General features: G+C 37.1%; 2 protein-coding genes across 2 annotated transcripts; both read right to left on the bottom strand.

The window, feature by feature from the left end:
* Window positions 1-816: 816 nt before the first annotated feature.
* LOC103706804 (potassium transporter 25-like) lies at window positions 817-6,899 on the bottom strand. The gene is made up of 9 exons (XM_039131459.3): window positions 6,673-6,899; window positions 5,260-5,491; window positions 4,924-5,169; window positions 4,787-4,840; window positions 3,113-3,373; window positions 2,987-3,039; window positions 2,728-2,854; window positions 2,338-2,592; window positions 817-2,230 (listed from the first exon to the last, which is right to left on the bottom strand). The coding sequence occupies exons 1-9, from the start codon at window positions 6,709-6,711 to the stop codon at window positions 1,164-1,166; spliced, it is 2,334 nt and encodes a 777-aa protein (XP_038987387.3). The 5' UTR covers window positions 6,712-6,899; the 3' UTR covers window positions 817-1,163.
* Window positions 6,900-8,541: 1,642 nt separating this feature from the next.
* On the bottom strand, window positions 8,542-11,150 carry LOC103706806 (carbon-sulfur lyase). The gene is made up of 2 exons (XM_008791052.6): window positions 11,010-11,150; window positions 8,542-9,330 (listed from the first exon to the last, which is right to left on the bottom strand). Exon 2 carries the CDS (start codon window positions 9,260-9,262, stop codon window positions 8,831-8,833), a length of 432 nt encoding a protein of 143 aa, XP_008789274.4. The 5' UTR covers window positions 9,263-9,330; window positions 11,010-11,150; the 3' UTR covers window positions 8,542-8,830.
* Window positions 11,151-12,811: the final 1,661 nt, after the last annotated feature.

Below are 12,811 nucleotides of genomic sequence, written 5' to 3'. Positions count from 1 at the left end.
TTGGCCACACCGCGCATCTTTTTGGCCGCTTTAGTACTTCTGTTGAACCGGTCCGGTAGCCAACCGGTACGCCGACCAATACCGATTCAGCAATTTTTGTTTTTTATTTTTGAAAAATAAAAAAATAAAAATGATGCCGAACAACACCTAGGTCTATTTAGCATCGCTTCTATTTTTCTTTTTCTTTTTAAAATAAAATTATAGAACTTGAGATAAAAAATATGTTTGGTTTGATACTTTTTTTTTTTTTTTTTGTGATCCTACAAAAGAATAGTTTTATTTTTGAGAAAAATATGATTGCTGTATGTACTACTTTGCAAAGATTTAGCCAAACTCTATATAGTGCTCGATAAATTGCTTTGCTCACATGTGCAAAAGGCATGTAATCATCTCTTTTATGATAAAGTATGTGATGAGATAGTTAGGAGTTGTAAAAAATAAATCTTAATTGGTTCATTAAGGCAAAGTTTCTACGCTATACCATATGTTTATTTGGTTAAAGTTTGAAATTTTCATCTGAAACATACTTATTAGAACTTAAAACAATAGTTCATTTCAAATAAAGAGAAGAATAATGAAAAACAGTGATTAAACATACAGAGGTTTCCTCAGCAATTTAGGGAAATCTTGGCAAGCGCAGATTCATTCCTTAAAAAGTAAATCTGTTTGCTCCTACTAGATGGCCACAGTGAGGCAGAAACAGTTATTAAAGTAGAACCAGGTAGAAAGATATGGTGACTACAAGATATTTAACAACTTACTGTACTGCAATGGATGTCTATGGGCCCCAAGAGACCCTATAATTCCGCAAAAATATAGGATTAGGAAGCACTTAATTGATCCAATAATTGAGTTAAAAAATAATTCAGTAGGTTTCTCCTAGTTTTACTCACACTTATCAGCAAAAATCTAAGATATTTTAAACTAAATCAGCATCAGAAAACAACCAAGAACACCATTTATAAAACCCAGACATCAACAATACAGAACATACCGTTGTTACTTTATGCTGACATATGCTAAATTCTAGAGAAACACAGATGTTTGCCACATAGATATTAGGTGTTTGATGTATAGAACCATCACTTTTTTCTTGGGGATGCAGGAGATTCCCATATCAGTGTCAAGGATTTCCTGATACAAGCAAGTCATCTTATGATTGCTTATATTGAGTATGTCATGCCAACCTCTACATAAGCAGCATTAGGAATGTTTAGCACCACTGTGTGCTCTTGGGAATTCTTGACAAGGAAACTGTAGACCTTGATCGTAAACCTTTTCAGAAAATTTGACCCCTTGTGAGAAGAGATATGTGAATGACCTAGTATATATGTCATACCATGTTCCCTTGCATCCACCAGCTCTTGCAGCTCCTCCCTTACTGATGAAGTCATCTGAGGACTTTCTGGAGGCAAAACGAACCGCACCTTCTTTGTCCTTCCCGTAGGCTGCCCAATCTGCAATTGCTCACTATTGATTGTAGGATATTCTATATCCACTGAATTTGGTGAGCAGGTAGTTGAATCTGTGGCATCCTGAGTAATACAGCCATTACCCTCCTGTTTCAAGCTTCCAGTAACAATCAATTTATCCTCTGGTGAAGACAAAGTCTCAGAATTTCCATTGTCCATTGAGATGAACTCACCGATCCCGCAAATAATTTCATCCTCAGTGTCATCTATGTCTCTTATCCTATCAAGATACCCACATCTTACAATGCACCTATATACCCTGTAATCCTTTGGCCCCAGCCTTCCAATGATATACCGCATGCTTGGTGGAACATATGGCACTGGCACTGATTTAAAGGATGCAAAGATAAGCACTTGATGGAAAGCAGGAAGATTGGTAACAAAGTGGGAGAAGAAAGCTGGAATTCCGGAGGTTACATCAGTATAGATAAACCCAATGCCAGGAACTCGGGCAACTCCGAGGCTTGGGCCTAGATTTGTCAGCCATTCAATAGAAACTTTATTGTGCAAATCAAATTCATGCTTCTTCATGGTGCCATAGTGCCATGACAGCATAATTAACAAGGTTATCTGTATAGGCACGAAGAGTAAGCACTCGCTCCAATGAAAATTTAGAACACAAGCCAAGAAATATGTAACCTCAATAGACCCAAAGAAAATCAGAAAAAATGCTGACAGCCGTGGCCTATTCCAATATAGAGAAATGATCAGTGACATGAAGCAGGTTGTTATCAGCATACTTGTAATTATAGCAAGGCCTGCAGACATTGAACCACTATAAGATCAGTTTGGGCGAATGCTTTCATTGTAAGCATTAACTCCAGTACCTCAAGCTATTAAAAGCACAGGATGTTGAACAATTTACCAGTAGCATTGCCAATAGGGGCAACATTTTTGGTGGCTATAGTTAAAATGAGGCAAAGGACCATTAAAATCCAGTTGATGTCTGGAATGTACACCTGCCCATGTATCTTATCAGAGGTGCGAACAACTTTCACTTTGGGAAAACAACCAAAAGCCTGGCACTGATTTATAATTGAAAAGGTAGCCGTAATAGTTGCTTGGCTTCCTACAACAGAAGCTAGCAGAGATAGCCATGCATAAAAGTGATGAAGTTTTCCTGCGCTTCCATTTTGCAGTCCACAAGTAAATATCTTATTTTAGCAATAGTCCACAGCTAAATATCATGAATTTAAAAAGCAGTACAGCGATAAACATGCTTACAAAATTATGCTTGCATTAGAAAATGACTTACCAGGTACAGATGCTCCAAGGTGAGTAACATATGCTTCTCTAGTAGGATTCCAATTCTTAGATATGAATGCAGTCTGACCCATGTAACAGAATATAAGGGAAGGATATACCAGAAGCCCAAAAGCAATCTTCAAAGGTCAAGTTTAAACAAAAGAGTCAAGAACTTCATTAAACATATATCATGACAGATCAAAAAATCAAAAATACACAGGAGCATATCTTGGATTCTAGGGTTATGGATCCTGGGCATGCGCGCTTACCTTGATTGACCTTTTAGAGAAATGACCCAGATCAGCAAACATTGCCTCAGACCCTGCAACAAATACCTTTAGTAGCTATTCAGTGTAGAATCCTAACGAAAGTAGGTTAGAAGTTCTGGAGATTACCTGCTATACATAAAAGGATACCACCTAATGACCTCCAGCTTTTTATGTCTTTACTTTTTATAAACTTGTACATGTATTCAGGTGAAAGAGCACGTATTATGTCAGTGTTCCAGTGAAAGATGTTATAAACACCAACTCCACTGATGAAGAGAAGCCACACAACCATTACAGGTGCGAACAAAAAACCAATTTTATGTGTCCCATAATGTTGCAACACGAAGAGGCCTACCAAAATGGGACATGAAATGCTGACGGACATATCTGCAAACATGAAGTAATAAAGTAAAGAAAAATGTCAAGACAAAATAAATTCATTTATTTTAAGAAACTTTGTCATAATAATAACTAGTTTCATAAAAAGGGTGGGTTGAATTTATAGTCAAGGAGGTGAAACTGTCATGAAGCACCTAGGGCGTACCAAACCGGACTGGAACTGGGACAGTTCCTGGTTTCGATTCGGGACAAGGCAGGAACTGGTCCAAATCGAGCGGAACCACCTGGTTGTGCTCAAGTCAGCTCAGTTTGACCTGTTCTTGCCTGTACCAGGCCTATCATGGGCTAAAACAGAGAAGAAGGTCATTCTGGTGTCTTTCGTCTCTCGTTTCTCATAGACCAGTACCTGTTGGTACAGCATGGTATGGTGTACCGTATCGACCTGCTTCCTCACCAATACGTACCCAGTACCAGTTCAGAATATCTTGCTTATAATGACACAAGTCCCAGATAAACTAAAACATTATAAACAGAAAAAATTGAAAATAGGTGCAATTATAAGTGAAGATAAAGTATTAGATTAAGTTGTTCAACCTCAACTCATCTATGAACAGGGGGTCAATGGTACCAAGAGATGTAAAGAAAACAGAGCTAGTAGTCATTTACTACTTGTTACCCATTTGGAAGATGAGCCCCTTCCACATGATAAAGATCACAAAAATTAACATATAAGATTGTCCACAAAATATATTTAAAAAGGGCCACCTCATGTCCAGTATAACGAATTATCATGGTGCGTCTCCACGCATACCTTGTCTGCTCACCTCACCACTATGCATGCAAAGTGCACGCTCTTATCTTGCAAAAGCAAACCAAAGGCAATATTTGCCATGATGCTCGCATGCATTATATGTTAAAAAATAATGATTTTGAAACAAGAAAATATTCCTTCCAGATTCTATCTGTCATTTTTTATGGCTGAAGCACCTACTAATTTTTCAGGAATGCCATATACATTCCCAGCCAGTAAATAAATAAGCAAAAGGGCTTTAAATAAGTCCATACTAGACATGAAGGAATTGTAAAATATTTCCAAGAAACAATACATATAGGCCATAATTCTAGTTTAATTGCTGAAGCTTTCTGTAACATTGATGTATAAATTATCGCTGCTTTAGATAATTAATTTTATACATCTAATTGCACAGATAGTATGTCAAATACGTAAAGATGATATCCCCCCAATTACATGAATAATGGAAACATATTACAAATTACTTGCATACTTTCAGTCAAAGAGCAAGATGTATAACAGAAACCTTAAATTTTTAAATTCTTACTGCCATCTTGAAGCTGGAGAAAAAGATTGAAAGAGCAAACCAAACAAGTGAACTTAAATTATAAAATGAAGTAATATTGGTAGCATCACAAAATCAAGAGAAGTACGCCACAGAATCTTACATTTGAAAGAAATTGATGCCAAAGATTTCTCCAGATTTATTGAAGCTGATAACACTGAAAATATATTTATCACACAAGTTAGGAAAAAGAAAACAATAATTTTTTAAACCAAGGTGATCTCTGAAAGGATTTCAGACCAGAGATAGCTGGAACTAGAACTCCATTGCCAATGATCATGCAAGAGCCGAGCAAGGCCATGAGCAGCATCAGATAGTGACTACTCTTATTATTTTCAATGGCCCTTTTAGCCTTGGATCCAAGACTACTCTTGTAAAAGCTTCCCATTTCATAAGCAAGAAGTTCATGATCATCACCCTTATTATTAGGGAGCAGGCCAACTTTGGCATGCCTACACAAGAGTGAGTACAAAGCAAATGTCCCACCTTCATTGACGCATTAATTCAATTATAGCATTAGAGTTCTTCGTGGGATATGGATCAAAAGGTATTGAAACTGTAGATATAGCTATATACCTTCTCCATTGTCATCAGCCCTTAAAACTACAAGGACATATTTAATCAAAGGTATTAAAGTCATAGTCCAAAATATGAAGGACATGAGTCCATATAAGTTCTCCTCAGATACTACACCATGTTGAGCAACAGTATAGAACACATATAGGGGACCAATGCTCAGATGACCATAAATTACACCAAGGCTTTGAAACGATAGCAGCAGTGTGTGCTTCCACGTATCCATATGTACCTGCATGAAGCAGAAGGAATCAATTATATATAAAGATAAGAGTGCAGAGATTTATTATCCTAAGCAAAGCAAGAAGATTAGACTCTTGAGGAGAATAACACATATTTTAGTGTTCAAATCTAATAAACTGAATTCTATGTTCCTTAAAATGGATAGTTTCTTTGCTCAAAAAGAGTTGGGTGATTCAGAGATTTTTCCCCTGCTCCTTTGGAATGCCACATGGCATGAGGAGATTGGTGCTCCCCTCAGGTCATATGGCATGCTAGTGAAGCAGCGAAAAGTTTTGGTAATAGGTTTGGGCCCCATAGCATTATCCAGTTCTAGTGTTCATTTAGATCAAACTCCACGAATTAGAAACCCCCAATTAATGAATAACCAAAATCTCCACCAGGGCAGTTGGCTTTCGCGAAGCCAGAAGGAGTTAGTTCATCAATGCGCTACAAGTAAATCTATTTCGATTCTTTGTAACAGTAAAACAAACAGCTTTGGATGACAATTCCGATGCCTAAAAGTCTCGCATGGGGGTGGGCAGGCAACATAAAATTGCCATCTTTAAAAGCGAATTTCGTCGACTGGCCAAGCTTCTAAAAATTTGCAGACTAAATTTTTAAAAAAAAAGACCACTTGGAGGAAAGATCGACTAGGTTCTTACGACGATCGTTAACCTAATACAACTCTGAGATCTTGCCCTGAATTCTTGGTCCTCACGGACATTAGGGTGAAACCATGACATCCAATTAACAGGCAAGGAGAGCAGCCTTTCTTAAAGTTCAGGCAACAAGAAAGCATCCAGCAAATTTTTAAATTTAAATGAGTATACTTGGAGAAGGAAGTTAGCAAGTTTGGATACAAACAACTGCATTTATCTCTGAGGCACAGATTATAAAACACGGAGCTCCTGACTGCTTTCTCTTCCCTTTTGTAAACTCCATTTAATTTGTTTATCCGGACTCCGAACCCGACCTTCGGGCCAAGACTCATCCTCTCCATATACCAAAATAATATATAACCCATCTCTAATAACCTCAAATCAGAAATTCAGCCACAACATGCCACAAGAATCAATCCTTCGCTGACGTCGAAATCTAAACTCGCTAACATAATCCCAGATATCACAAGTTAAAAAGAATTGCTTAAGAAAATAGTTCAGTGAAGGCAAACACCGAAGGGGGAGGGAGTACCTCTGAGTCCTGCGAGAAATCCGGGCGTGGGGTGGCCATGGCTGGTGGCGAGAGGTTCGGCCTAAGGCCCAGAAGTGGTTCTGGTGGAAGCGATCATAGCGAAGGGCGTCAAAGAAGAGCATCGATGCAAGCCGGCGATGGGAACGAGAGGGAGAAGAACCAATGTGGATATTTTAGTGTTTTTCTTCTCGGTTGCAGCTCTTTCCCTTTTGGCGCGAGACGGCAGCGAAAGGAGGCGGGGCCGGCGTTCATGTAGTTCAACTTGGACACGTGGTGTATCATGAGGGCAAGTCATGGCGGAGATCCCAACGTGGTCTTAGTCATCCATTTTCTTCATTGTGCCTCCCTCCTTATCCTTAGCTATATTATTTTTATTTACTTTATTTTATTTTTTTTGCTTAAATGGACGCCTCATAGTATTCGAGTACGGACACACTTAATAAAATCTGAAAACAAAATATTGCAGAGAGCCTTGGGCAGCTCTCCACCCTGCGTCCATAGAGTACCGCCTGAATAACTAGTCACGTAAGAGACCACTCAATCCGTGGCCCTATTGGCCTATCTATAAACATGCTTGGTTTGGAACTTGCCCATGGCTACATTTGCAATGCAAATGCTGAGCTGCAATTATTGTGAATTTGTGATTCTTATTAATTTTTATCTCTTCTATTATCACATCCAATGAGCAAGACCATATAATCAATCTACAAGACTACGGCCATATGATCTCTGCGACATGGCCAATATACCATATTTTAACCCAGGGTAAGTCCAAAATATTTGTATTTAATCTCCATGAAGTAGGTCCAAAATAACATATTTAATTCTTGTAGAATATGTCTAATATTAAGCTCAATTTCAAAATGATTAAAGTGCTAATATATAAACTCCATTAGCAAGACCCACAATGTGGCATATTAAGAGTTTATAACAATACATAAAATTCAAATGTTTTACAAATACCCATCCATCATATTTTCTAATTTACAAAGTATAAAAAGTTTTGGCAGCCTTGCAAAAATTCTTTGATGCAAACAAGGTTCTTGAGTTTTGGTATATCAGTTATCTTGGTAAGTAGCCAAGATTGAGATGAATCGAGAACTCGGTTTATCTCAACTGGCATGGTAAGTGGGAATTTGGAGGCAACCTATCCGGACCGATATTTTCGAACTGCGACATTGAAATCTCAGCCAACATACAGAATCTAAGATTGAGGACTATATTTAAGTATGGATTTTGATATTTATTAACTAAAAAAGACAACTAAATAAAGTAAAAAAATTGTTTAGGAAATATCATTCAATATGAATGCATCATAAAGGTCAAAATCTTGAATTTTATCCGGTAATATCAGAAAAGATATTATGGTCAAGAATTTTGTATATATCATATAGGATGCCTGATATTGATACAAATCAAGATCCAGGCTGAAATAAAAACCTCATGTAAACTAATATCTTTGATGAGAATTGAGGGACCATATCAATAATTGAAAATTATTGTGTAGAAAGGGAAGCTCAAATAACAATTTTTTCTTTTTTTTAAAAAAAATCCCTATGCATCATCTTTCAGTTCTAAGCCTCATCATCTCGGTCTGTTCACCATTGCTGGAGAATATCCATGTTGAGTCGCAGAGAGAGAGAGAGAGAGACAAATTGCCAAGTAACAGTGCCAACTCCCTATGCAACAGTTGAAAACAGCTATTTAAATGGCAATTATCTGGATGCAGTCTTTATGGCATAATCGAAAAGAGTGAAACGGTGCTGCAGTGGAAGCTTAGGATTTGAAATAAATACTCGGAGCATTCACTAATGGTGTACAGCCTGTTTGGATGCCCTATTAAAAGATCAAGACAAATATACACAACTATAAAATAAAAAGGCTCTCATCATCAAACTATAAAAGCAAACACAACATAATACAACATACTACTCTCCCAGTTTCTCCCATTCAAATGCTGACATATGTGAGAATACCAGAGAACACATTAGACGGAAACCTGAGTACGACAATCATGATTAATGATAATCTTTCTCAATTTCACAAAACGACATAAGAACTCTCGACAAGCTAAACATTAAACAATAGTGATCTGATATTTCAAATCCTCGAGAGCCAACTAGGATCCCAATCAGCATGCTTGTTCATCAAAACCCAATTACTGATGGTGGTGGCTTTCACCACTCAATTTGGAAAATGATGATACGGAACTTTGATCATAGGACTTCTCCCAGTTTCTTCCATCAAAACACCTGATTTCGATATGTCTGAGTGTACCAGAGTCAACACACTTAAATGTCACAGCAACACCGTCAGGATTTGATCTTGGGAAGTAGAAAGAGGTTATGCCACAGACTCTGCAGAAAGTATGCTTGGCTGTGTGTGTGCCAAAGGTATAGGTAGTAAGAAACTTCTCGGAATCTCCAATAAGCTTGAATTTGGCAGATGGTACAATAAAGTGAACGTTGCCCCTCATGGAACAGTCAGAGCAGTTGCAACTCCATGCAACAACACTTGGTGATGCCTCAACCTGCCACCTGACATGCCCGCAGTGGCATCCACCACTATGAATTACAGTTTCAGCACTCATGAGAATTTAGGCATGAGTGAGCTCCTCTAACCCTGAACTTCTTGGTTGCAGCAGTAGCAGTGATTATCCTGGAATGATGGAATGCACAATGTCGTTAAACAAGAATTGGAGTTTATTATACAATTATCTAGTCAAAATTGAATAACTGTCAGCAATACAACAGTTAAAAGGAGAGTCCCATTATACATAACTTTGTTCAGCGTTCTCAGGTTCCTCGCAACCATACACTTACAGAAACTATTTTAATATGGTATACAAATGCCTAATTATATACCATCAGCTTCAGCAGGTGATACTATTTATCATAAAACCAAATAGTAAACCAAATAAGGTTGGCATGCATGTGAATTCATTTATATTTTTGTAATGATTGTCATGAGTTGAATTCATCAATTGTGACTAGGTCTAATCTACAACCTCAATTGACCCAATAATAAGCATCTTGTCATGTTATGCCATTAATCCACCACTACATTCTTCATCTTTTTTCTCTTTTAATAGAAGTATATTCTGTATTCTGCCAACTAACCATAAACTAACAAAGGTTATGAGAATTTTTGGCACATCCTAGGAGGCCTCTCTACAAGAAATACTGGATACAAAAGATAAATTCCTTCACACAGTTATCAACATAAATATCATTTAGCATTATTGTAATTCTATACAGTTAAATTTGTCGGCCAGAAACATACATACATTGATACATACATACATACATACATACATACATACATACATACATACATACATATATTGCATAATATTATGTCATTCCTTTAAATCTTTGTCATATAAAAGAAGAGTAATAGCATTTCCACAGTAAAGTGCCACACAAAAGGAAAGCATGCCTTAACAATCAAGTTAGGTTTGTATAATAGAATACAATATTTTATGACTAATGTTACCAGGATATTCTTTCAAAAAAAAAAAGATTTGATGACCAATACAATTTCTAGAGACGATGCCTCCCCATTTAATAATCTGTGACTCCTAGAATGTTCAGCCTCACATTACTGAGATCTGCCACATTTCCTATGTTTGTCAAATTCCATAGCCACTCTACTTTCTCTCTCTCCCCTTCCCTTTGCTTGTAATTTCAAATACTCAAACTTCTGATCCAACAACTTGAGGTTCCCCATTATTAAGTTCCAAGCCTTGGAAAGAAATTTTCCCGGGTTTTTTTTGGCAAAGCAACAAAGTATTTGCAGGAGAAACTAGAAAAGCAGTACGGTCAGAATATCTAAAGAATCCCAGCTACCAATAATAAAACAATAATTGATCGTTTACAATGAGAAAAATGAAGCTTGCAAACCCTAGTTTCTTAGATGAATGAATTCAATCTTTTTATATTAAAAATTCACTTTTCCATCTTGCATGAGCTAAAAAAAATGGATGTAAGTCGAACTCATTGCCGTTCTCATTCCTCTAGATTCATGGTATGAATCGACTGCATAATAGAACAAATGATCAGAACTCTCTCCCTCTATCTCTCTCTGTGCGCGCGCGCGCGCGCGTGCGTGTTTGTATACCCTTCACTCTTCCTGCTTCCAAATAGCACCAGACTCTCACTCCCTCCTTCTCCTCTCCTCCCCTCCCCTGTTTCCCAACCAAAAGAAGAAAACCCTTATCATCACAAAATCGGCGAGCTAAGCGTCCGATCGGAAGGGCCGTCAGGCCTCGGCGGCCGTCAAGGCACTTGAGAGAGAGAGAGAGATAGAGAGAGAGCAGGGATGGACGGCGGCCGTACCTTGACCGGAAGGCGTGACGTCGAGGATCGAGTGGTGCCGGTCGAGCTCTGAACGACGAGGAAATGGGTGCTGTTTGGGCCCTTAGAGGAAGGGATGGACGCTCTCGCACGCCTCTCGATCTTGACGGAAAAACAAAATCCGCCGCCCTTGTTGAATCTGACAGCACCTACTTATCCGGGTTGCTGGATTATATTTTGGAGTTGATTCGACGAAAGAGACTGGTGTGTTTTTTTTTTTTTTTTCAAAGGGCCCCTCAGCGTCACCACTACGAATACACTTAATAAAATCTAAAAACAAAATACCATCTCCATGCAATAAAGAGGCTAGTATTCGATGAGTTATCATCTCCACACAAACAATTCATGCCCCTTTATTGATCAATAAAAAATTTATTTGGTTTGAATATGTGTATATATATATATATATATATAATAGAAAATAGCATAGTTTATAAAGTTTATATTTTATTGGGCATCTATATTTTTAAAAAAAATTATGTAAAATGCATACTATGATTTTAATAAAGAGAAAAATTTTATCCCATTTCATTTAAAACCCAAGGGTATTTTGGGGGAAAATGACAATTTTTAACCTATGATAATTGGACTTTTTCATATTTCAAATTTTTTTTATAAAATATACAAATTTTATTCTCATGAGAAAGTCACTTTTTTTTTTCTAACTTCCATCAAATATAAAGTATTTTTTTATTTTTCTATTAATCATACTTTTTTTTTCCTTTTTTTTTTTCCGCATACCAAAGAAGTCCAAAGGATTTAGTTGAGGTTAATGGGAGAATGGATATATAGACCATATGACCCATAAGTGGCAGCCATATAATTGCAGCATCTCAAGGTACCTAGGCTCCCTTTGTTTTCTTCTTCTTACCTTTCCAAACTTTAGCTTCTAAAATATGATCTCTATAATTAATACTTGATTAGAGTGGGATGTGGGGTTGTTGGATTATGTTTAGGTTCAAACCTATAAAAATACTGGAGTTTATTAGATGAAAGAGATCGCTATGTGTGGGAGATTCTATAACATCCTTCTATTTAATAGAATTGAACTGAAAAATATAATTTTTCGGTAATGACAAGAGTTTTCATTAAAGAACATCAAAACACAAAACTTGAAGATTGATTTTTACTTGAACGGGACTTACTTTCTTTTAGTAGAAGTCAAAGAACTTTAGACTCGATGGCTCAAGTTTGAATGCAATATATATCAATCAGGTCGTTCTTAACTATAGTGTCCCTACCTTGCACCAAAGCTCAGCACCACCATCAATAAAAAGGAATCAAAACCATACAAAACCTTGCACCGAATCTCATCACTATCATTGATTTTTTTAAAAAAAAAAAAAAATCAAAGATCCTAATAAAAAGTATGGGATGAGGTTCGGCTGAAGTAGAGGCAAATGCCGCAAATCTGAAGGTCAAAAGTTTTCATTGCCTGAAAGGGGGGGCTTACCTTCGGCTGAAAACTAGCGAAGCTATGGATTAGGATTTTAAGGAGATGAGAAGTATGTGAAAGGGGGTGAATAATTAAGCCAATGATGGGGCATGGAGTGGCCGGTTGGCTTGGAAGATGTGAATCCAAGAAGAAATGTCAGCCTGGTGGAGTGTGAAATACTCAAATTTAAGGCTGATTATGGAGTATTTCATACTCTAAAACATCTTGCCAATTAGCCCTTCTAAAAATTTAAATTTATGTAAATACCCTCTTCAAATTTATATTTATTTATGTACCTTCATAAAATATTTTTTGTACATAAATACTCCTAATATAATGGTTTCTTTTA

Source organism: Phoenix dactylifera, chromosome 18, assembly GCF_051530095.1.
Source record: "Phoenix dactylifera cultivar Ajwa chromosome 18, Ajwa_hap1_PhDact_Kaust_v1.1, whole genome shotgun sequence".
NCBI lineage: Eukaryota > Viridiplantae > Streptophyta > Magnoliopsida > Arecales > Arecaceae > Phoenix > Phoenix dactylifera.
Note: the sequence above shows the minus strand (reverse complement) of the source record. Positions and strands in the feature narration are given on the sequence as shown.

Excerpts from the sequence above, each read along its gene's own strand:
- LOC103706804 (XM_039131459.3), bottom strand. The coding sequence starts at position 6,711 with ATGGCCACCCCACGCCCGGATTTCTCGCAGGACTCAGAG. Across the intron at positions 5,492-6,672 it reads ATTTCTCGCAGGACTCAGAG|GTACATATGGATACGTGGAA; the intron begins GTACTCCCTCCC and ends TGCTTCATGCAG. Across the intron at positions 2,231-2,337 it reads CCCTATTGGCAATGCTACTG|GCCTTGCTATAATTACAAGT; the intron begins GTAAATTGTTCA and ends CAATGTCTGCAG.
- LOC103706806 (XM_008791052.6), bottom strand. The coding sequence starts at position 9,262 with ATGAGTGCTGAAACTGTAATTCATAGTGGTGGATGCCACTGCGGGCAT.